Source organism: Mesoplodon densirostris, chromosome 3 (assembly GCF_025265405.1).
Source record: "Mesoplodon densirostris isolate mMesDen1 chromosome 3, mMesDen1 primary haplotype, whole genome shotgun sequence".
In the NCBI taxonomy this organism is placed as follows: Eukaryota; Metazoa; Chordata; class Mammalia; order Artiodactyla; family Ziphiidae; genus Mesoplodon; species Mesoplodon densirostris.
The window spans coordinates 36,570,831-36,594,171 of NC_082663.1; the positions used below are offsets into that span (position 1 = coordinate 36,570,831).

The following is a 23,341-nucleotide window of genomic DNA, read 5'->3' on the forward strand; positions in this document are numbered from 1 at the left end:
TGTCAATATAACATACTACCTAAGTAATTACAATGAAAACAAAAAGACAGCTTTAAACTTCATTGAGTTTATTTAAACATATGCACACTTTTGCCAATCGTGTTCTGCATTTTTGCTTAATAGTATTAACCATAAAAAAGTTCAGGTTTATAGGACTTAGTTTACCTATTGAACCATCATTGACTATGGAAATACTTTCTAAGCAATCAAGAGATAGACAACATTCTTTTATCGTTTCCCATCTATCTTTCAAGACTGGCAATCTTAAATTTTAAAGAGTATGATACAATGCTAGACAAAGAAAGCAAGATATAAAGACTTCATTCATATGTGATAGTAAAAATCAAGATATGAGTCTAAATGGATATCTAAAATGTAATCATAGCAAAATATTCATGTATGAGTATTTCTGGATCTGAGAAGACAGAAATACTTCTTTCTTTAAAGGTTTAATTTGTTAAAAACGTAAGATTAAAAAGACAAAGATAATATTGTTTGAGAAATAAGTAAAGAAAAAAATGGAAAACATGTCTCTGTTGTTCTTCCTCCATTCTAAGTTGCCGACTATCAGACAGAAACCCCTAGGTCATAGTTTATGTTTCTGTTCTCATTAATGCAAGTAGAATGCTGGAGAAAGAAAAAGAAAAACATATTAACCAAATGCTGCAACCACCTTTCAGTTGCCCTGTAATAAAAATATGGTTGGGGGTAAAAAGTTTTTGACTTAAATTTTAAAATGTGGAAGCCAATTTCTCCATGTTTACACAAATCCAATTCCTATTTTTGGATCACTATTAATTAGGTAGCTTATAAAAATGCTGGAAATGTAATTGTCTAGACTGACTTAGGCAGTATATCCGATTTTAAATATTTAATTTGAAGGTCATTTTCACATTTCTGCCTTCTTTTTTCAGCTTCATTTGGTGCTGGCTTCTGTAGGGTTGAGCTGCTGACTTGCCCAGCAGGCAGCTGGAGGCAAACGTCACTGTCAAGATTCAGTGACGTGCTCCTCTGCCAGAAGGCCCTGTCAGCTACATAAAGAGGGGAGGTTTTCTTTACACTGTCAGGTGACTGCAGACCCTGTTTTTTCAAATATCAGATGTCGGCAGTGTCATCATCAGCTACTCAGAGCTGATTCTGAATCTTTGGGAAATTTTCAGAGTAACTGATTTATGCATCCACTTCGTCAGAGCTTCTTTTGTGGAACAGAAAGTTGTAATGTATCTCAGTTCTCTGAGTGACCCTGTCTTTGGTGACCCCTGTGCCTATGGTGGTGATGAAGACCTGAAGGAGGGGGATGCTCAGGGTTATCTGGTGCTTCTGGTTTTGGATACTCTGAAAGATGACCGTTCTCAAGATGGTGATGATGATGGTGATGGTGATGAGGCTGTGGAGCCTCGGTTGTTTTTTCCTCAGTAGCCGAAGATACATTCTTACAGAAGCCTTCATCTTCCAGTGTCTGGAATAAATTTATAAATCACTTACCAACAAATTTATAGATTTAGCAGGAATGCATGAAAAAATGATTTGTAAAGGTAACATATATGAAATTCAAACACTCACTAAGTGATATGATTTGGTATTTTGAAGGTTTTGAAAACTTATAAATTCCACTGGATTTTAGCATACAACTAATAAATGGTACATTGTTTGGTTGTTTCTGAATTACTTTTGAGAACTTAATAGTGTTTAATTAAAAACATAAACAATTTGATATATGTATTGGTTCCAAAAAACCAATTACTATATTTCATTGATTGTACAATGTATTTTTTTCACATTTTAATATCTTTAAATTGGAATGCATCCTACTATTGATAGCGTTATAGTATTGTATCCTACTCTGACAGCAGTTTTTAATAACACATAAATAATGTGTCATATAATTGGTGGCATCTAGGATGCAATGAAATAGAAAAACTCCAATTTGATTTGACATATCAGATAATACAATATATTATTTCTATTTACAGATGTTTGTAAACTTTACACATGTTATGAGAATTGTTTCTACCTTTGTTTCAACATACCTAGGTATATTTACAACTATTAGGCATTTGTGAAAATGCAAAATACTGAAAAAAAGTCCCAAAATATGAGGAATCAATATTGCTAACATTCATTAAGCACTTAGTATAAGTTAGACATTGAGTTAATACTTTATTTGCATTACTTCAGTCTCCTCATCTGTAAAAGCAGTAAAATAACCCTCACGGTATTATTATGAAGATTAAAATGTGAAAAATGACATAACTAGAGTAATTAAACTGTTGAGCTTCTTAACAACTTAAGTGATTCATTAAAATCTGAATGGCTTTCTTTAGAGTTGGGAAAAATATAAAGGAAGCAGAGCTTCCTTTATTTTAGAAATAAAAATTCAAAATTATTTTTTAAACCTGAGTTCGAATTTTGCCCACTTGCTCTGTCAAGGAAACACTGTTTGGAATGATTTTCCTTCTCAATTTGAGAGGAAAAGAAGTTTAGTTAATATAAGTTAAAATCAATTCCTTGAGTATCTTTTTTATAAACCACTTGTAAATATAGTGTCTCTCATGACAAGGAATAAATATTCTCATGGTTGTTAAGAGAGAAATATCAGTAATGAGTAAAAAAGTTATTCCATTGTGAAATAAATGCAGTAATTCCAAGTGCACTGTGTAAGGGCTTCACAGAAAAGCTGACAGTTTTACATTCTTGGTAAATTAAGTAGTTATCTGGGCCCCAATTCCACTTCAGGTAATGCCATGGATAATCCTTGCTATCACTATGCTCTTATATGAGCACATTCAGAATATTGCAATAATGTATTTTATGTTGACTGAATTCTTTAAGCACTTATATTCATACAATATCATTCAGTGGTAATAGAAATATGTAATCTATGTTGATTTTTTGTTTTCTAAACTTCTAGATAAAAGCAGCAATACGGATCTTGAAAAGATGTTTTAAAGTATATGTTATATAAAAGGAAGCATATGTAATTATATTAATAAAAATTACTGTTGTAGTTTATTTTTAGTACACCAACAGAAACATTGACTAGCTAATTAGTCATGAAACACTAACTTATTTAAATAGTTCTTGAAAGATTTCCTCTTTTCTCCAAGTAAAAATAATTGAGAAAAATACCTTGAGAGAGCAGTTTCCACATTTACTTTCACAGTAAACAGTCTTAATGGAGTCTTCTACATATGAGAAAGTTAGGAAGGAATAAGGCAAACCAAGATGATATACAAGGCGGCCACATCTGAAAAAAATAACAAAGTCATTACAATATTTTCTGTATCATGATCCTACTCATGCACCATCTGGGATAGGTATTGTAGGTTCAATGATCTTATAACTAAGACCTTTTCATAACTTCAGTAAATTTCCTTGAATGGGGTCTCAAACGACCTCCCTGGCACTGCATACCAGGTCAGGTCATGACAAGACTATAGTGAGTCTGATTTTGAAATGTGAAATCGATATGTCACAACAAATAATGTCAAAACTATGCAGTCTAGTTATTGTGACTTGGTCAAATACAATTTTGTAATTGACTTGTAAATTCTATCAATGCTCAAACCACTGACATCATAAACTGGGCTCTGCAAATCACACGAGCCTTTCATAACTGCTAAAGCAGCACAAATTCCACACAATAAGAATTCACAGCATAACAAAAAGATCCTCAAGTCTTGGCCAGTAGCCCACTGATTTAAAAAAATATCTGATGCAACAAAAATTTCAGTAGAGTGAAAGAAATGGAAATACAACACTTGGCATTTTCAGAAATAGTGGAGTTGAAATGTCCTTCTTACCCCTATTTTACCCTGTATATACAATTTTATATGACTATCAAAGGGTTACAATTTGCAACAGAATAAGAAGTTTGCAATCCTAAAAGAATGACATGTAATATTAAAAATATTTAGAGTAAGACCAAGTAGGTCTTAGGCCTTGGCAGAGTCTGGCTTACCATTCCTGAAGAGCCAAAAAAAAAAAAAAAAATCCAGCACCAACTAGAAATGTTGGTGATGTCAAATTTATTTATTTATTTATGTATTTCTGGGCTGTATTGGGTCTTTGTTGCTGAGCACGGGCTTTCTCTAGTTGCGACCAGTGAGGGCTACTCTTCCTTGTGGTGCTCAGGCTTCTCATTGCAGTGGTTTCTCTTGTTGCAGAGCACAGGCTCAAGGCACGCAGGCTCAGTAGTTGTGGGTTGTGGGCTCTAGAGCGCAGGCTCAGTAGTTGTGGCACGCGGGCTTAGTTGCTCCACGGCATGTGGGATCTTCCCGGACCAGGGCTCGAACCCATGTCCCCTGCACTGGCAGGCGGATTCTTAACCACTGCACCACCAAGGAAGTCCCAGTGATATCAAATAATGTATGCGTTGAGGTTCCTTGAAAATACAAACGTTTTACTCATTCATGGAATCAAAAGCAGATTCATGCCGATTATACCTAAATAATTAACATATTTTATAGTTCAGAAATGCAGGCATGTAAACTTAAAATTTAGTAATTAGATTAGAGATAAGCAAGTGGCCTGCAAAGTATGGTTATTCATCTGCAAAATTTTTAAGTTAGAACTGTATGTGAGGTACGAATTGATCCTTCTTTTTATTTAATCAGAATGCTAGTTTACAGGGGAAAAAAGTATAGTCAATTTTCTTTATTTCCCTACTGGAGTGGTGAATTCCCTTGTGTGAAAAGAAGTCATTTCAAAAATACTAAAACCAAACATTTGAACGGGCTCACTTTGAAACTGAGTATTTGGTAATAAAAGCAGATGTGTTATTTTAAATTACTTATTAAATTAAATACAAAGCAGATATCTTTTAATTTGGGGGGTGGGTGTGTATGCATATATGTATACATGTGCGTACACACCTGTCATATATGAGGAAGTCATCTTTCGTTCCATTTAAGAGAGTCCAGACATCTGTTTGGTTTTCTTCTTGTTGGTAAACAGGAATATGCTCTGAAACCTTATTTTTAAGATGCACATATTTTAATCGAGAAGAGATTCCTTGATGATTAACAACAACATAAGAGATGTTCGAATATCCTTCTTTCTCCAGTTTTACTCGCAGGTTTTCCAATCTAAAATATTTGGAAAAAATACAAAAAAAGGAATAATTTCATTTAATTTTATTTTAGTGACTTCTCCCTTTTTCCTCACTCTATTTTCCTAAATGAAACTCTTCTGTTATTTTTTACTTAACTCATACCTCTTTTTTGCATTGTTTTAAAAGACTAAAACTTTTGTTTTTCTAATTATCTATTGAGCACTTATGCTCAGTTAAAACAAGATGCCAAGCGCTTGCACAAACATCAGCTCATTTAGTCCTCAAATTAATCTTATGAAGTGTATATTTTTAATCCATCTCGCAGTTACAGAGAATTGTACCCAATAAATATTTGGCAAATAACCCAACAAATATATATTTATAAATTTGTTAAGTGACTCAAGACCTTTGGTGGCAAGTCTAGTGTTCATTCTACTCTAGCAAAGCTCTCGTCTCTGCTTCCTATATTGAAACAGCTAATCCATTTCCAACAGTACAATTTTGAACATTTTCATTACACAAGTAATACATATTTAGTAGGGTACTATAAAATACAGGTACACAAAAAGAAGAAAAAGCTTCCATAGCCCCAGGAAAACAACTGTAAACACCCTCCTAGTTGTCTTTCCTCTAACATGTTCTAGGCAAACTTTTATAGTTTTTCAAAAATGCAATTTAATAAAAATATCTTTTTTATTTTATTTTATGTATGTATGTATTTAATAGCTATCCCCTTAAGAAATGCTAGACCACAGAAAGACTACCTTACCTAGATGCCTGCAGTATGCACAGGTATCAGCTGGCTTGAAGAAGAGCAACCACCGTCACTGAACCATAGGAGTTCAGCATGGGGTCTTGATCCTTTATGCTCCAGGCTGGAGGTTGCTTACAAAAGGAGCTTTGCCCCTGGCCCTCTGTTCCTCCTGTGGGGAGGAGACAAAGAGCCAGGGCCAGCCCCAGGCCTTTCCACATTGCTGGGGCTGTCCTGTAAAAGAGAAAACCTTTCTGTCATCTTCACAGTCATAACAAGGAATTTCTATAAACCCAGCAGGTACAATTCTACTTTGTACAAATATCTAGCCAGTGGATTCTGTCACCATGTTGTTGGACTCACTGTGTTGGGCCTCTTAGCCCCAAATCTCCCTGTAAAGGGGAAAAGATCAGCCAGAGTCAGGGAAGCTGTCAAAGGACCTCTTAACTATCTGGCTTAGCAAGATACTTTAGTAAGCATGCAATGGAGATCTGCCTGAACAGGCAGCCAAGTACTTCTCTAGTAGAAGATATATGTCTAGGAGAAAATACATGTCTAGGGAAATTTTGAGAATGTGGCCTCTACAACCAAGTAACATTCTGCAAACATGATTTGATTTTTATTTGAGACACACCAAGTTCTGCCTGCTTCTCTCTATCCTCTACCAATCTAAGAAAGGAAAGGGTAAGTAGGGGATTCTCCACAGAAATGAAAAGACAGCATGGAAGGAGAACCCAGGAAGAAAGAAGGTGGCAGTGAGGGCAGTCTACCAACGTGAAGAGATTCAGATGTTACTGCCTGCCAACATGTTGCTATCACATCCAAGACAAACACCAACCAATGAAAAAGCACCAGACCAGGAAGAAATACTACAAGTCACTGGCCCCTGTACCATTTAAGATTCACTGGAATCTACACTCGATTAGTCTACTTATTGGCTACCACTGCATTCAGGAAGTTCCTGTGACTAGATGGCACATTCTTGGGTAAAAAAGATGACCCCTCTGAGTAGGAAATACTCAGACAAGAAATGTACAAGTATTAAATACATGACAAGAAATATTCCCAAAACAAGGGCTAGTGCTCTCTGCAGAGAGGTACAAATAAAACACATGATTTGTAGACAGGTGGTGGAAAAAAGAGCAGAGATGAGCAGAGAAAGAAAAATCCACACATTTATGCAAACATGATTTAATTTTTATTAAGACACACTAAGTGAATCAGATAAAGTAATCAGGCTCATTTTGATATAAGAGTCTGAGGAAGAGAGATTAGGACAAAATTCCAGAACTAGGAAGTTGGCACATTTTCAGGTACTGATCTGGGATTAAAAAAGTAAAAGTACTTGGGCAGTGGGGAGGGTGGGCAGCTAACGGTAAGTTACCTAGAGTGAGCCCAGGGTTAAGAGGGGAGTAGAAAGGCTAAAATCAGATTGGTTTGGGCTCTAATGCACTGGTAGCTATAGATAGAACTTTAAAAAACCTGCTTATCTTTCACGTTATTTGACACCAAAAATTCCTAGCTATAGAGAATATCTTGATAAGAGCCTAACTAAAGGAAGAGAAATAAAGGGGTGGGGGGTGTTAAGACAGGATAAATTAAATAATTTATTAAGGCCATACCAACTATTCTAATATCTTTAAAATTCCAATACTTAAAAAAAGGAGAGGATATATCTGGACTAAATCTAGGGAATTTCTTTAGGATAGTATTTATACTGATGATACAATTATCCTTCTTATAGCTACCATTTATCGAGCATTTATACAACTATTTGTAGGTGGCATAAAGCACTTTTTTAATATCATGTCAGTTAATCCTTACAACTATGTGACCATTATCTCCTTTTGCAGTTGAGAAAACTATGGCTAAGTGACAGTTTAGGCATCTTGCCCAAGTCCACACAGGTACTAAGTCACAGGGAAACTGGATTCAAACTGGTTCTCCTAATTCCAACACATGACCTCTTAGCTACTGCAATATATTGACCGTTTTTAGCTGGGTCACCTTTAGTAACTATAGTAGCCAGGATCTGGATTTTTTTAATGCCCTAAGATGACAAAGAAAGCATCAAAATTATTCGAGCTATTTTGTTTCTTACTAGAATGGCTAGATCTTCCCTACTTTCTAGAATATAAATTCAGTAGTTATAGACCCCAGCATAAACTCAGCGCTTGGCGCCCTTACTTTGCATACCATTCCAATTGGCTGAAGAGTGAATACAAATGAAAAGGTTATCTCACCCATTGCTCTCATTTAGTTTTTTGATGAAAAAATAACAGAAGCCATTGGCAGAGTGGATTACAGAGTTCACACTTTCAGATTTTCCTCTGTTACTATAATCAATAGCCTGTTCAACTTTGTTTCCTTAAAATCACTTTTTACATAATAAACTTTTGATTAATTACAGCTGTCGGACAACTATATAAAATAATGTAGATAAATAACAAAACTAGATTTACTGGAAGCTGATGCAATAACCGTTAAAATGTAGTTATGAATTTCACTAATCTCACCACTTTCAATCACAAACCTAGATTCATTGGCCACATACAGAGCTACTACATTTGTTTAAAATTTCCCATCAAAAGGCAAAACATGCAGAAACTTTTTCCACCCTCTTCCCCTGACCTTCAGACCTGCATCTGAGGGTCCCCCCTCATTCTCCTGAAAGCACCCATCACCACGTAAACTGTAAAGCATTGCGTTTAATCGCAGACCACCCGATTCTGACATGGGTTTTAACTCTTTCAAGGATGATCATTTCCGCACAGTGGACCAAACCTGCTCTCTCTTCTTCTTTTTTTTTTTTTTTTTTTTAACCTTGAAACTGCTCACAATATCCCTGGCCATTTCTACAGCACTATAGAAAGGCCATATCTCAGTCTCTGCTCTTCAAACCCACAGGCTGTTTTGCCCCTAGAGCTCTCACTCTGCATTTCGGTAGGAAATATTTAAGCTTGAACATATAATATTGCCTATGTAACATCACAACTTTTTGCAGAGGAAAAGAATTCAATTTCTCCAGCCTCCTCTGCCCCCATCTTCATCCTCAGCTGTGCAGAAAGCAGGGCAAAAATCAGCAAGAATTGTTAGTGTCCCCACTGCACCCGGCGTTTAGACTCTTTTGTTCTTTCTTTTGTATTACTTTTCTTTACCCATCTCTTTTCTTCAAATCTATTCTAAGGACAGAAACATTTTATCAAGACTCGAAAATCAAATCACTTACCAAACTGTCAAGGAATCAAGTTTGGAAAACACAAAGTTTCTACTTACACAACCCCTTCCGACTAGCTTGCTTCCTTTCTCTTGCTCAGCTGGGGCAGCTCCACAAAGCCACAGCCAGAAACTCGGATATTTATAGTCCCTGTTGTCTACCTCACCCCTCAGCTATAGTCCAAAGTTCAATGCCCACTCAGGCTGTGACCCGGCTAGCAGAGACTACCTCTGACTGATTATTACAACCAACTTTTAAAAAGTAGCAAGTGCTGGCATGCACAAAATGGGGGCGGGGGGAGTTTTTGCAATTACTGATTTATTCCCTATCCTTTTTAGTCACCCCAGTAGCTAGGATTTAATGGTACAGTCGGGGGAGGGAGGAAGGGCTAAGGGTAAAGAAGGCCTCCAAGTTATGCTCTTTTCCAAACTATAATAGGGAAAAACATTTGCTGAGCCAGCGAGGTAAGCTGTCTTTTTAAAAAGAGAAAAAAAAATTTTTTTCTTTTACTTTGTAGCGGTCAGGTGCTAGCCTAACCCAAATTGCGTGAACTTTGTTAGAAAAGTCACCTGGTGTTCAAATCTTTCCCGTCTCCTGCTGTTACAGACCTGCTTAGATTATTTTGCAGTGGTTAAAACTGGAATCTCTGTGGGATCTCACAGGACTTCTGCTCTTTTCTTTTTCATTTAAGGAAAGGAATAAGGAAAGAGACCGCCTATCTGAGAGATGCCAGGCCTCATTTTTCTCATCACAGAAGTCCCACTCCCTGGAAGACCTAGGTATCCCACAGAAACTTTTAATAATCTATTGTAAATTCTTTACAAATTTAAGTACCATACAAATAAGTTAGCTGTGATAGTAGCTGAACATGGAAAAGGATATGGAAATTTCAAAATGTACAAATAAAATGGAAAATTCCTACCCTTTCAGAAAGGGATACATTCTCTCCACTAACTGCTACAAATGAGCACACGCATGATGGGTAAGGCAAGCAGCAATTTCAAATGACATCAGCCCTGGATGGTGATGGTTTTCAAGTAAGCCTCACTTTCACTACCGATATATTTTGTCCAAACAAACCCCTATTGATTGCTGTGGGCTGAGTACTGCTGTACAAGGTGCAGAAAGTACAAAGAGGCTCTGATGTTACCTTTCCTGTAAAGAAATTATCAAAGTAGAAACTTGGACTTCCCTGGTGGTCCAGTGGTTAAGATTCCACGCTCCCAATGCAGGGGACACGGGTTCATCCCTGGTTGGGGAACTAAGATTCCACATGCCGTGTGGCGCTGACAAAAAAAAAAAAAAAAAAGAATCCTTCCACACTTGCCTCCATAAAGTGGGTTGGTTCTAAATTCCTCTGCCACTTAAAGCACTATTGAATAAAGCAGCGACTTTCTTTAAAAAAACAAAAACGGAAAAGCTTGACATTTGAAAGCCAAATTCTATTTACTCACACCAAGCAGTAGGTATTAACATTTTGGGGTCCCAGATCTCTTTGAGAATCTAGTGAAATGCTTAGTTTTTCTGCAGGAAAAGAAAAATGCATATATACATACTTGTTTTTAAAAGAACCGTGTGAAAAAATTTTGTATGAAGCAGATAATCCCCCTATAGTTCATTTTCTTCACAAATGTAAATAGTCATGTTGGGTCTGTCTGCAGCAGGAAACTGAGTATTTCACCGTCACCACCTTCCTTTACATGTGGCTTAGCAGCTGCCTCCTGTGCCAGAGAATTCCCTCCAAGTGTGCAGCTAGCTCCAAAGCAAAGTGCCTGGGAGTGTTTGTGTCTGGGCCAGTGTATATCTAAAACCCTCAGCTGGCAAAAAGAGACGATGGGGAGCTTGCAATATTTGAAGGGAATCCATGGGTTTCTTTTAATTGAAGCATAGTGGATTTACAACATTGTGTTAGTTTCAGATGTACAGCAAAATGATTCAGATATATATTTTTTAGATTATTTTCCATTATAGGTTATTACAAGGTATTGAATAGAGTTCCCAATTTTTTTTAAATTTTACCTATTTATTTTGTGTCTGCATTGGGTCTTTGTTGCTGCACACGAGCTTTCTCTAGCTGCGGTGAGCGGGGGCTACTCTTCGTTGCGGTACACGGGCTCTAGGCACATGGCCTTCGGTAGTTGCAGCATATGGGGTCAATAGTTGTAGCGAGTAGGCTCAGTAGTTGTGGCGCATTGGCTTAGTTGCTCCCCGGCATGTGGGATCTTCCCGGACAAGGGATCAAACTGGTGTCTCCTGCACTGGCAGGCAGATTCTTAACCACTGCGCCACCAGGGAGTCCTACAGTTCCTAGTGTTACACAGTAAATCCTTGTTGCTTATCTACTTATGTACAGTTGTTTGTATCTGTTAATCCCATACTCCTAATTTATCCCTCCCCTTCTTTACCCTTTGGTAAACATGTTTGTTTTCTATGTCTGTGAGTCTGTTTCTGCTTTGTATGTAGATTTATTTGTATTATTTTTTATATTCCACATATAAGTGATATCCTATAATATTTGTCTTTCTCTGTCTGACTTACTTCACTTAGTATGACAAATGGCAGTATTTCATTCTTTTTTATAGTCAAGTAATATTCCATTGTAAATATACACCACATCTTCTTAAACCAATCATCTGCTGATGGACACTTAGGTTGCTTCCATGTCTTGGCTATTATAAATAGTGCTGCTATGAACATTGGGGTGTGTGTATATTTTCAAATTAGTTATATTTTCAATATTTTCAAATTTGCCTTTTCTGGATATATGCCCAGTAGTGGGATTGCTGGATCATATGGTAACTCTATTTTTAGTTTTTTAAGAAACCTCCATACTGTTTTGCATAGTGGCTGCACCAATCTACATTCCCACCAACAGTGGAGGAGGGTTTGAAGGGAATCCATTCTTAACAGCCTCTTCTGTGCTGGACAATCTGGGTCTAGTCAGCCTACTTAAGAAATCAGAGTTTTCAAACAAACCTGTATTGACTATTAAATCAAATTACATTACATTGAACAAAATCAAACATTTATTAGGTGCTTATGCTAGGCACAGTGCTGAGTTCCCTGTTCTTAAGAACCTGAAAATCTAATAGAAGAGACAGACACGTAAGCAGTGAAAACACATTGGAAAGTGAGACAATGTCTAGGATGGCTGTAAGCCAAGGTTCTGTTGGAACCTTGGAAATGAAAAGAGGAGCGTTTTAACCCAGCCTGGAGATAGGGCCAGCAGGATAGGTTAGCACAAGTTCAACAGGCACTTTATCTTAGGCTTCACACTCTACCTCCAAAGTCCCCAGCAAATCTGATCATAGCGCTATCTAGAAAAATATTTTGTTTCAATTTTTATGAATGATTAAAATCTCCTGATAGGCTGTTCCAGGCACCACCATACAATAAACCTTAAGATTACTGACTGTAGGGGGCTTCCCTAGGGAGCCTCCCTGGTGGCGCAGTGGTTGAGAGTCTGCCTGCCGATGCAGGGGACACGGGTTCATGCCCCGGTCCGGGAAGATCCCACATGCCGCGGAGCGGCTGGGCCCGTGAGCCATGGCCGCTGAGCCTGCGCGTCCAGAGCCTGTGCTCCACAACGGGAGAGGCCACAACAGTGAGAGGCCCGCGTACCGCCAAAAAAAAAAAAAAAAAGATTACTGACTATATCCTATCAAACTGAACTTTATCCTAATGATCTCATCTCCCACAACTTCCAACTCTGGAGTAAAGAATCTATCTTTCTTCGTACTGTCCCATTCTTCCACATCCTTATCATTTTTCCCCAGAAGGTTTATGCATCTATTTAATCCATGTTTTTAATAAGCATTCTCGGGTTCTTAGGGGTCGTGGGTGACTTCCATGGAGAATAGGGCCCTAAGAATCTGTGAGTTCATTATATACTTAAAAGAGAAAAAGACTATGAACTGTGATTTTAGAAATCAGTCTGTTAGCTACAGCAGGTGATAATATGACATTGATCCATTAACATTTGTAGAACATTGATGTCTCAAATTATTAAAAAGTGTCATTACCATATGAAGGGCCTATATAAAATATTAACCCCCTTAACTTGGTTGTTAGGTGGTGTTTTACATACAAAGGGAAATGAAGACTTTTCCAATATTTTGGGAAATGGACCCTTTGATCTAAATTATTCTTCCTCCCCTTTCATGTCCAAGAAGGTGCCCTAGACCTCACCTTATACATTGTACCCAGTATAAGACTGTTTGAGCATCCATGTTTAAAGGTAAGCCGTTGAGTATGCAAGGGGTACCCAGGAAAAAAATAAGATGTTTTCAAAGTAAGCAAGCAAACTAAAAACAATGGCCAGAGGAAGGCATGGACCAGCAGTTTGGATCAGGTAAGGAGTAATGTGAGCCTCTGAGATTCATATGAAATATGCTTTGAAGGGAGCTCTTCTTCAAGCTCTCAAGTTTACAGATCTGAGAACTGTCTGATATATCAAACAGGAATGCAATTAAGGGGGTAACTACATAGAGTGCCAAATTTCATGCGGGACTGAGCACATTCAGAGAGTAACAGACATCAGAAGAATTTTTCTTTGAATTAGGATGTTATTAATTTTTTTTTAATTAAAAAAAAAACGTCTAAACCAGAGCCAGCACCTGCAGCTCCTCACAGGACAGAATTGGCACCAACATACAAGAAGCAAGGGGGCATCAAACAGCCTCTAGACAACGTGTAAGGGAGGAAAAATAATTTCCCTCTGCCCTTCTAGGTTCTTGGCTGAGACACCCCCTGTAGTACAAGATAGAGCAACAAGAGGAAAACAAACAGAGGTTTAATAACATGTGTACCTCCTGTATACACAGGAGATACTCAGAAAAACTAAGTAACTCCCAGAAATGGCTCAAGTCTCCACCTTAAATACCACCTCCAGCTAAAGGCAAAAGAAGGTGCTGGGAGCTGGTTATGGGAGCCTACTGGGGAAAGCACAGTAAACGAGGGTAAGGTTATTACACAGATTTAGGTCATTGTCTTCTCCATTGATAAGTTTCTAGAGATTCAGTTATCCTCCTCCTCCTCCTGTTACAGAGAGGGAGATACCCTTACAGAAGGAGTTTTCCCTTATAAATGTAAATATCCCTTACAAAAGAATAACTTCTACTCAGTTTTCAGAGCTTCTCCTGTGTCTGCAGTTTCTCCAAAATACAGCCCAAAGTAATTCTTATTGCCAATGCAGCTCAAGTGATTATTCATTTCCTCACATATCCTAGACATCGAAAACACAGGTCAGTCTGATGAATTCCTTCTCAACACTAATAATGCCTTAGACTAGCTGCTAAAAACCTTTTATGCCCATTTTCCTTAAAACTTAGAGCGCTATCTGTTGTGCGTCTACCATGCTATCCATTTTGCAAAGAGGCCAGTTTTGTAGAGTTGAAACATTTCAACTATACAAAAAGATAATAAATAAAACATTTCAACTATACAAAAACTGAAATATCTCAGTTAGATGGATATTTCAAGACAACCAATGTTAATTTTCTGGTGGTCTTAATTTGCCACTTCACTTTACATATTACCAAAAAGTCTTCCAGGACTTGTGTTGATGATTTCTCAAATATTAAAAGTTTTATCATAGAATCTTAAAGCAAATATTTTGAATTTTCTGAAAGAACAGTCAAGTAAGTGTAATAATTTCAGACCAGGTAGTTTTGTATAATGCTCATTAAAAATAATTCAACTTTTCAAAGAAGGCAACATGGTCTTAATTTGTATCCCATACTGGTAGAAAAGTATGTATGTGCTGGGTATAAATAATTATCGTCATTCTCTACATACTGTTTCACAACTATTTTTAATTTAATAATATATCATGGACATCTTTCCAAGCCATAGACATCTTTCCATGTCAACGTGTACAAAGTTACCACATTCTTTTTAAAAATGGCACATTAGGGCTTCCCTGGTGGCGCAGTGGTTGGGAGTCCGCCTGCCGATGCAGGGGACACGGGTTCGTGCCCCGGTCCGCGAGGATCCCATATGCCGCCACAGAGCGGCTGGGCCCGTGAGCGGAGCTTGCGCGTCCGGAGCCTGTGCTCCAAAACGGGAGAGGCCACAACAGTGAGAGGCCCGCGTATCGCAAAAAAAAAAAAAAAAAAAAAAAAATGGCACATTATTTCATTCTATGAATGGTCCATAATATGTACTCCCTTTTAATGTAGGTTTTGTTTCCAGTTTTCAAAATTTAATTGACCATATTTTTATATGTATCTTTGTGAATGACATATAATTTCTGCTTGAAGTAAAATTGCTGGTGAAAGGGAATGCATATTTCAAATTTTGAATGCTATTACCAAATTGCCCTTCCAAGTATACCAAATTATACTCCCACCCAAAAGTACATGGCAGTACTTATTTCCACTGTCAAATTATTGTTTCATTTGAGTTTATTTCATTATTTGTAAGTTTATTGATTGTGTTAGCTTGCTAGGGCTGCCATCACAAAGTACCACACATTGGGCAGCTTAAATAACAGAAATTTATTTCCTCACAGTTCTGGAGGCTAGAAGTCCAAGATCAAGGTGTCAGCAGGGCTGGTTTCATTTGAAGCCTCCCTCCTTGGCTTGTAGATGGCCATTTTCTCTCTGTGTCTTCATGTGGCCTTCCTCTATATGTGCCTCTTTCCTAATCTCCACTTCTTATGAGGACACCAGTCATATCGCACTAGAACCATCCATATGACCTCATTTGACCTTAACTACCTCTTTCAAGGCCCCATCTCCAAATACAGTCACATTCTGAGGTACTGGGGTTAGGACGTCAACATACAAATTTGGGAGAACACAATTCAGCCCCTAGCATTGACCATTTGTACTCTCTTATCTGTGAAATGCCAGTTCATGCCATTTGTCTATTTTACTATTAATCTTTTTCAATTTATTACAAACATTATTTGTATATTAAGGAATGTATTCCTTCTGTTTTTCTTTGCTGTTTTATGTATCAACATACATGAATGCATCTTTTAAATTCTGGTTTGTTAGCAATATAAGGCTAAGTGCAGAAAGGATTTTACTTTTCTCACATCTTTAAATCACCACCTAGAAGCATGACACCTCAGTTTCCCTTAGAATTTTCAGACTAGGTTTTGCTACAACTTATTTTCAATGTAATGCTGATAGCGTGGAACCATCCTAGCTGTTAAAGGCCAGCACTCATATTTAGCGCTAAATTCTCCTCCATTATTGCCCCATTATTAACCCTCTAGTGCTGGTACAAGCAGTCATGTCATTCTAAAAAAATTTTTTTATAAAGCAGTTGTTTTCGGAACCAGCTATCTTTGTAGACAGGTAAATAATCATCTATATGGTTTAGTTTGAAGGGCACAAAAATCACTTCCTCTGTGCCTTAAGTCCTCCCAATAAAATCTTCCTTGTCTCCAGAAAGGCCTGGGATAAAGCAAATGGCTATCGGAGAGGGAAGGGGGCCATTCCCAGTTACTCAGTGCTGCAGCAAGGTCGGCGCCTAAGGAAATGAGGCCCAGAGGGTCAGATGATGAAACTTAGCACTGAGAACTGTGGAGAACATAAATAGCCAAGTTGTCATCATCACACATTATTTACCATGTACTTATGGGGTGACGTTTTTCACTGATGAGGCATATGGTCCCTGGGCCTGTGGGAATCATCATGTGATGAAGTGAAGAAATTGGGTAGAGAATGTTCCTTCTGGAGGACAGGGAGCAAACAGGAGACAAACCCACTCCTAGTTCTCCCTGGAAACTGGGACTTTATCACCCTCTGTTCCAGCTTTCTGATCTGTATAACAGTATCTATGGTTCTTTACCGCATTCTAGGAGCCTAGAATCACAAACTGTCAGAGAAGGGAGAGATCACCCCTCTCAAAGATAAACAAGTAAGCAGAGGCCCACCTGACTTCTCTACATGGAGAAGGAAGGTGAGGAAGGCAGAAGCCGAACAAGGTGGGAAAAGGGACGTGTTAGCTCCTTGAAACGCTATTGGCAATTCATTGGGAATTCACAATTACCGCTGGTGATACACTCACTTTCCCTTTTGAAATGAAACACGGGTTGTATAAATGAGGCATGTTTCAGTTCTAAGGTCTTTCATGTTTAGGTAACTCAAATATATACTCAACAAAGCAGCCAATAGTAGGACACACGCTTTCCTCAATTTGAGGATTAATGGAAAAATGGCAAAATATTTGTTCTTTTTGAAAAATGACTCCATAATAACTTTTAAAGTCAGTTTTGATCTTTCAGTGCATAGCTTAATCCTGAATGCATACTTGTGCAGGGTTATTTAACCATTAAAGCACAGTCTAATCTTTGTAAGAAGCATAAAAAGGTGTGAGTGTGCGTATATGCCTGTGTGTGCATGCGTCTGTGTGTGCATGCCCACGTGCCCTGGAACCCTGGACACTGGAGTGTGACTCCAGAGTGACAGTAAACAGAAGGCGAGCACGTGAAAGAAGCCTGGGAACATAGAATGAACAGTGGTTCTCCTTTAGTATAAGGGTGTTTTAGTTCTTCTTGTGCTTATGTGCTTTTTTCTAAGAAGTCTATAGTAATGATGGCTAAGAAGTCTATAGTAGTGGTGGCTAAAAAGTCTTCAGTAATGATGGCTAAGAAGTCTACAATAATAGAATGGCTATCATTTATTATGTGCCTGTCACTATCCTAAGTCTTTTCTAGGTAATAGCTCATGTAATCCTCTCAACAGCCTATTACCCTTGCTTTAGAGTTGAGAAAACTGAAGCAAATGGAGGTTAAGTAACTCTCCCCAGATTCAGATCTGGAAAGCAGAGGAGCTGGGACTCAAGCTCAACAGTTCCAGTGTTCAAGGGCTTAACTGCTACAATAGACATGAATTTACTTTTCTCCATAAATGTGTATGGATGTATATATGTGTATACATATACGATATTTTTTTTAAGTTTTTTTTTTTTTTTTTTTTTTTTTTTTTTTGCGGTACGCGGGCCTCTCACCGTTGTGGCCTCTCCCATTGCGGAGCACAGGCTTCGGACGTGCAGGCTCAGCGGCCATGGCTCATGGGCCCAGCCGCTCCACGGCATGTGGGATCCTCCTGGACCAGGGCACGAACCCGTGTCCCCTGCATCGGCAGGCGGACTCTCAACCACTGCGCCACCAGGGAAGCCCCATATACGTTTTTTTAAGGCTAGGCACATACATGCTGAGGCTTGGTACATTTAAATAAATGCATAGCACCTGTAGCTGAATTCCATTCTCTTGTTTGCTGGAGAATAGTCATCATAACTATTTTCCAAAATACTTTAACTGCTAGGTTTTTCAATTGGAGGAAGAAGAATCTTGTACTAGGCAGAAGCTGGCTCTGCAACCCCTCCTTACCGTTTGGTTGCCACCTGACTCAGGACAGAAGCGCTCTCAGATTACTACGTGGAGCCTAAAAATCAGATTAGTTTCAGAGGAGCAGGCTGTGCAGTGATACAAATGCAGATTTGAAATCCTCAAACTCCATCCTCACACTCCATACAAGGAACAATTCTGAAACCTCTCCCCTCAGCAGTCTTCTAGCCTTTTCTCAAACATTCCTAGAATGAAGAGCTCACCCCTCAGAGAGCTCGCCCCTCCACGTTCTCTCATGGAGCCTCCCACATTGTAAGTGAAGTCTCCCCACGTGAACCTGAACTCTCGCGGTACAAGCTCTGCACTCAGGAACTGCACAGAAAAGTACACAGTCTAAAGCTGATGAGGTTACCATTTTGCCCAGCTCCCTCCTTCTGAATTCTACCTTTCTCTTTGGGTTCCCACTCCAGTTACCCTGGGAGATAACACAGGTGAAGCTAATATTTGAAAGTAATAAGTTCCAATGGAAAACACTTTCCTCTGTGGCGCTCTGGTGCTGTAATAGTCTGGGGTCATCACACCCTCTTGAATGTTGTGTTTAACTAGAGCTGCTGAAAGCTACTGCTGAGTAACGTGCCAACAATGTTGCAAAGGTGCAGGAATGGACAAATACCGCCATAAAATGAATCAGGCCTTAGGTATGTAATATACCAGGGTTCCAGTTCTTCAACCCTCTGACCCCAAACCATCAGACCCAGACCCTGGCCTCCAGCTCCTGTATCTCTAAGACCGTTGAGGCATCTGAACCTTCAGAACATGGCTGGACCTAACCTTGGCTGCAGCTTCTCGGCGTGTTCCAGCTTCAACCTTGGATTTGCCACAAACTGTGGGTTCTGGCTCTGCTCACATTTGGCCTCTCCCAATGTACTGACCCTGGTCATATTCAGTGACCTGGATTTTGCCTTCAGGACAAGGTTTTCACTTCTTACCAACACTTGCCTATTTATGTCATCATTATTTCAATCTCAGGACTGACGAGGCTCATGACCCTGAAGGCTTAACCAGGCAGACGGGATGAAGCCACACCACTTCTCTCACCTTATTTGCCACCACTCCTGGGTGCGGCTCCCCTATCCAGCCTTCCGGCTTCACCTGGTCCTGGTCCTCCCCACTTTGTCAGCACCGTCCCCCTGCCCCACAGCCCCTTTCCCTCTACTCCCCAGTTCAAATCCTAGCACAGGGTTAAAAATTCAGGCTCTGGAATCAGATTGCCTGGGTTTGGGTCCAGTTTCTCTACTTATTAACTAGGTGGCCTTGGGCAACTATGACTTAATTCTCAATACTTAGGGTTTTTCCATGTGTAAAATGAGAATTGTAGCAGCACCAGCTATGGGGGCACCACTAGCTGCCGACCCGACATCCAGGTCCTTCCTCCTCCTTCAGGTCTGTCCTTAGGCTACTCTGTGCTCAGACTGACAGACAGAAACCAAAGAAAGCCTCCATTTCTCTGCCAATCCTGCCACTGGGGTGTCTGTATGACACAGTTCTAACCAATGAGATGGAGGGGAAGCCTGAAGTCAGCTGGGGATCCCTAGGGAAGTTTTTCTTTCCATTTATTAGCATTCATTGTTTTCATTATCTTTCTGCTGGGATGCCAATGATCAGCCTGCAGTGGATCCGCCCTTTTGTACCATGGGGATAACCACACCCAGAGCCTGGAGCAAGAAGCTAGAAGGAGCGGGGGAAACCTGATGATTTCTCAAACACCCGTATCAGCCCAGACTGCCTACTCCTGGACTTCTTATATGTGAGGAAAAATAGGTCTCCACTTGATTATGCCACTATGGCCAGTTTTCTGTTGCCTAACAACTTTGTAAAAAGAACTAATGACACATAGCCTTCTGTCTTTCTTATCAAATGACACAATATTTTAACAAGCTACCCTCACCTCAGGAATTGGACTATGAATGACCTAAGGCTGGGAGAGAAAATGCACTGTCCACAGTGACCTCTTCATGTCTTGCCTCTTCTTCACGTGCCTAGGCTGGCCTGCGTGACCCCTCCATCCTGGGATAGATGCAGGAATTGGCAGACCAGGAAATCCTTCCCTCCTTAGATCCTTCACAGCACTATTGTGACACCTTCCGCTCTTGGTGTTAAAACCATATTCTGCCTCTATTCCAGCTATTTGTTTATTTTTTGTGTCACCCTTCCAGATTATGAACTCCTAAGGGCCAAAAGTGTGTCTTACTCAGTTTGTATCCTCTGCAGCCACCATGCCAACACCTGGCACATAAAAGTTCCTCAGTAAGTATCTACTACGTTTCATTAAGCTAAATTGCTTTGAAACTGACCAGTAAAAAAGACCAGAAATAATTAGCCAGATACCTGGTTTCCTGTCACTTGTTCGTTGGGTGCAATTTGCTTTCTTTATAGCTCTGTTCACCTAAATAAGATTTGTTTCCCTCTACTATCCAGAAATGGCATTTTTTTTAAAGTATGTCAAAAATTCCAGGGAATCCCAAGAAGGGAAGACACCATGTTTGTAGTATCTTGGTCACTGTCCTTACAATGTGTTTTTTGTTCATTCAACAAACAGTTATTGAGCATCCAAGTGCTGACATTGTTCCTATGCACTGGATATACAAGCAAGCAAAAAAGAAAAAAGCAGAAGAAAACCCATTCCTACCCTTACAGAGCTTATAGTCGGATGGCAGAACCAATGTCATGTGCTCAGTAGCAGAGAGTAGAAAACAGGGAAAGGAGCTGGTCCGTAGGGCTGGCGAAGGCTTCCCTGAGGAGGCAGCAACTGAGCTGCAGTCCGAACGAGGCACAGGAGTGGAACAGAGGCAGCTGGAGGAAGACAGAAGAGCAGTGCAAAGACCGTCGATGGGAGGGAGCACGGCGGACGGAAGGAACTGAGTCTGGATAGCCGGAGCGGAGGGTAAGTGATGAAACAGGAGACGCGCACGGGGGCCAGGCCATGCCAGGCTGAGTAGACCTGTGGGAGTTTGTGTGTAACATGATCAGATTTGGATTTTCAAAGATCACTTTAGGGCACAGTGATTGGAAGGCAGCAAGAGGGGCAGTGTGCAGCCTAGACAGCGCAGAAAAGCTTCTCTAAAGGCCAATCTCTGCCTTTTCAACCATCAGCCCTCTTCTTGCAGGAGCCCAAGGGCTCAACAAGGACCTGGGACAGGCCACTGATCCACGTGGCCAGAAAAGTTTGGAAGTGGAAGATGGGTCAAACTCAACTGAAAATGTTGTAAGGCTGTTGCCAGACTCACAGTTACCCTCCTAGCTTTCAAGTGAGACTTAAAACTCACGCCTTGCCATCTTGGTGACCATAATTACTTACTATGTGTGGTTTGTTGTCTTGAGAAAAGGGAGAGTTGTTTTTCCTAAAGTAATGCAATTTAGGGTCACTATGAAAAGTAAAGAAGTGACTGATAAAAGGAGTCAAGAGTCTTAGCAAGATTCTGTGTTTGTGTCAGAGAAAGGTATTTAAATTAAGGAATTTGTGCGTTGGCGACAGCCTGGGGGAAAACAGATATAAAACTGACTTTCTGGCAGGTTCTCAGCAGGCTCCTATCTTTCTGGGTTTCCACTGGCAGAGCCCAGCCCCTCAGGCCCTGAGGCCAGGTAATCATGTGTTTTGATAAAAGTCAACAGAGCATTCCTTAGAGTTGAACAGTTCAGTCAAAATCTTACTTGCATTTACTCCAAGAAAAGCCTGGAGTTTTCTTTTCTTGATCTTAGTCCAAGGACGAGGTTTTCCGGAAAGTCTGAGAAGAAATTTATGCCTAGCAGTTAGAGGCCAATAGGGAAAGAAAACAATACGTTCCTTTTTTTCTGAAGAAAAGTAGAGCAAACAGCCTTGCAATCAATTTCTCTGGCATTCCTAAGCCCTTGGAGGATGCATATTGGCCATTTTGTACCTACACACAAAGTATCATTTAGTCCAATACTGATACCACAAGAGCTGGGTCTATATACAATGGTAAACGTTGCTTAGCAAAAAAACTGGCTGTATTCCTGCATTCACTTATGTGTTTCTAAATAATTGAGCATCAATTAAGTAGCCACACACTGCTACATAGTGGGATTTGCAGTGGTATATCCAGCATCTTTGATTTCACTAGGGTGCCACTAGGGCAAATGTCTCATGAGTTCTGAGATATGAGTCCCCACGACTGAAGGCCTTGTTGTGAGCAATCAGGTTAGAATTCCCATCCTGCAAACTCCTGCAAAATATGTGTTGTGGGTCACAACAATGTGAATATACTTAACAATACTGAACTGTACATTTAAACATGGTTAAAATGGTAAATTTTATATTATATCCAGACAAAACTATAACTCAAAAAGATACATGCGCCCCTATATTCACAGCAGCATTATTTACAATAGCCAAGACATGGGAACAACCTAAATATCCATTGACAGATGAATGGATAAAGAAGTGGTACATATATACAATGGAATAGTACTCAGCCACAAAAAAGAACAAAATAATGCCATTTGAAGCAACATGGATAGACCTAGAGATTATCATACTAAGTGAAGGAAGTCAGACAGAGAAGGACAAATACCATAGGATATCACTTAAATGTGGAATCTAAAATATGACACAAATGAACTTATCTATGAAACAGAAACACACTCAGACATAGAGAACAGACTTGTGGTTGCCAAAGGCAGGGGTGTTGGAGTGGGAGTTTAGGGTTAGCAGATGTAAGATTTTATATACAGAATGGATAAACAACAAGGTCCTACTGTATAGCACATAGGGAACTATATTCAATATTCTGTGATAAACCATAATGGAAAAAATATAAAAAGGATATATATATACACACATATATATCTGCAGATATATATATATATATATATACACATATATATCTGAATATATGTGTGTGTATATATACATATGTGAATCACTTTGCTGTACAGCAGAAAATTAACACAACATTGTAAATCAACTATACTTCAATAAAATAAATTTTAAAAATA

At 39.3% G+C, this 23,341-nt stretch overlaps 1 protein-coding gene across 1 annotated transcript in view; it reads right to left on the reverse strand.

Annotated features, from left to right (window-relative positions):
* Positions 1–51: 51 nt before the first annotated feature.
* SELENOP (selenoprotein P) overlaps positions 52–23,341 on the reverse strand; it is a 39,541-nt gene continuing 16,251 nt past the window's right edge. Inside the window, 4 exon segments of the mRNA XM_060091667.1 lie at positions 52–1,459; positions 3,130–3,247; positions 4,875–5,087; positions 5,823–6,038. Coding sequence (XP_059947650.1) covers positions 872–1,459; positions 3,130–3,247; positions 4,875–5,087; positions 5,823–6,038 — 1,135 coding nt within the window. The 3' untranslated portion in view covers positions 52–871.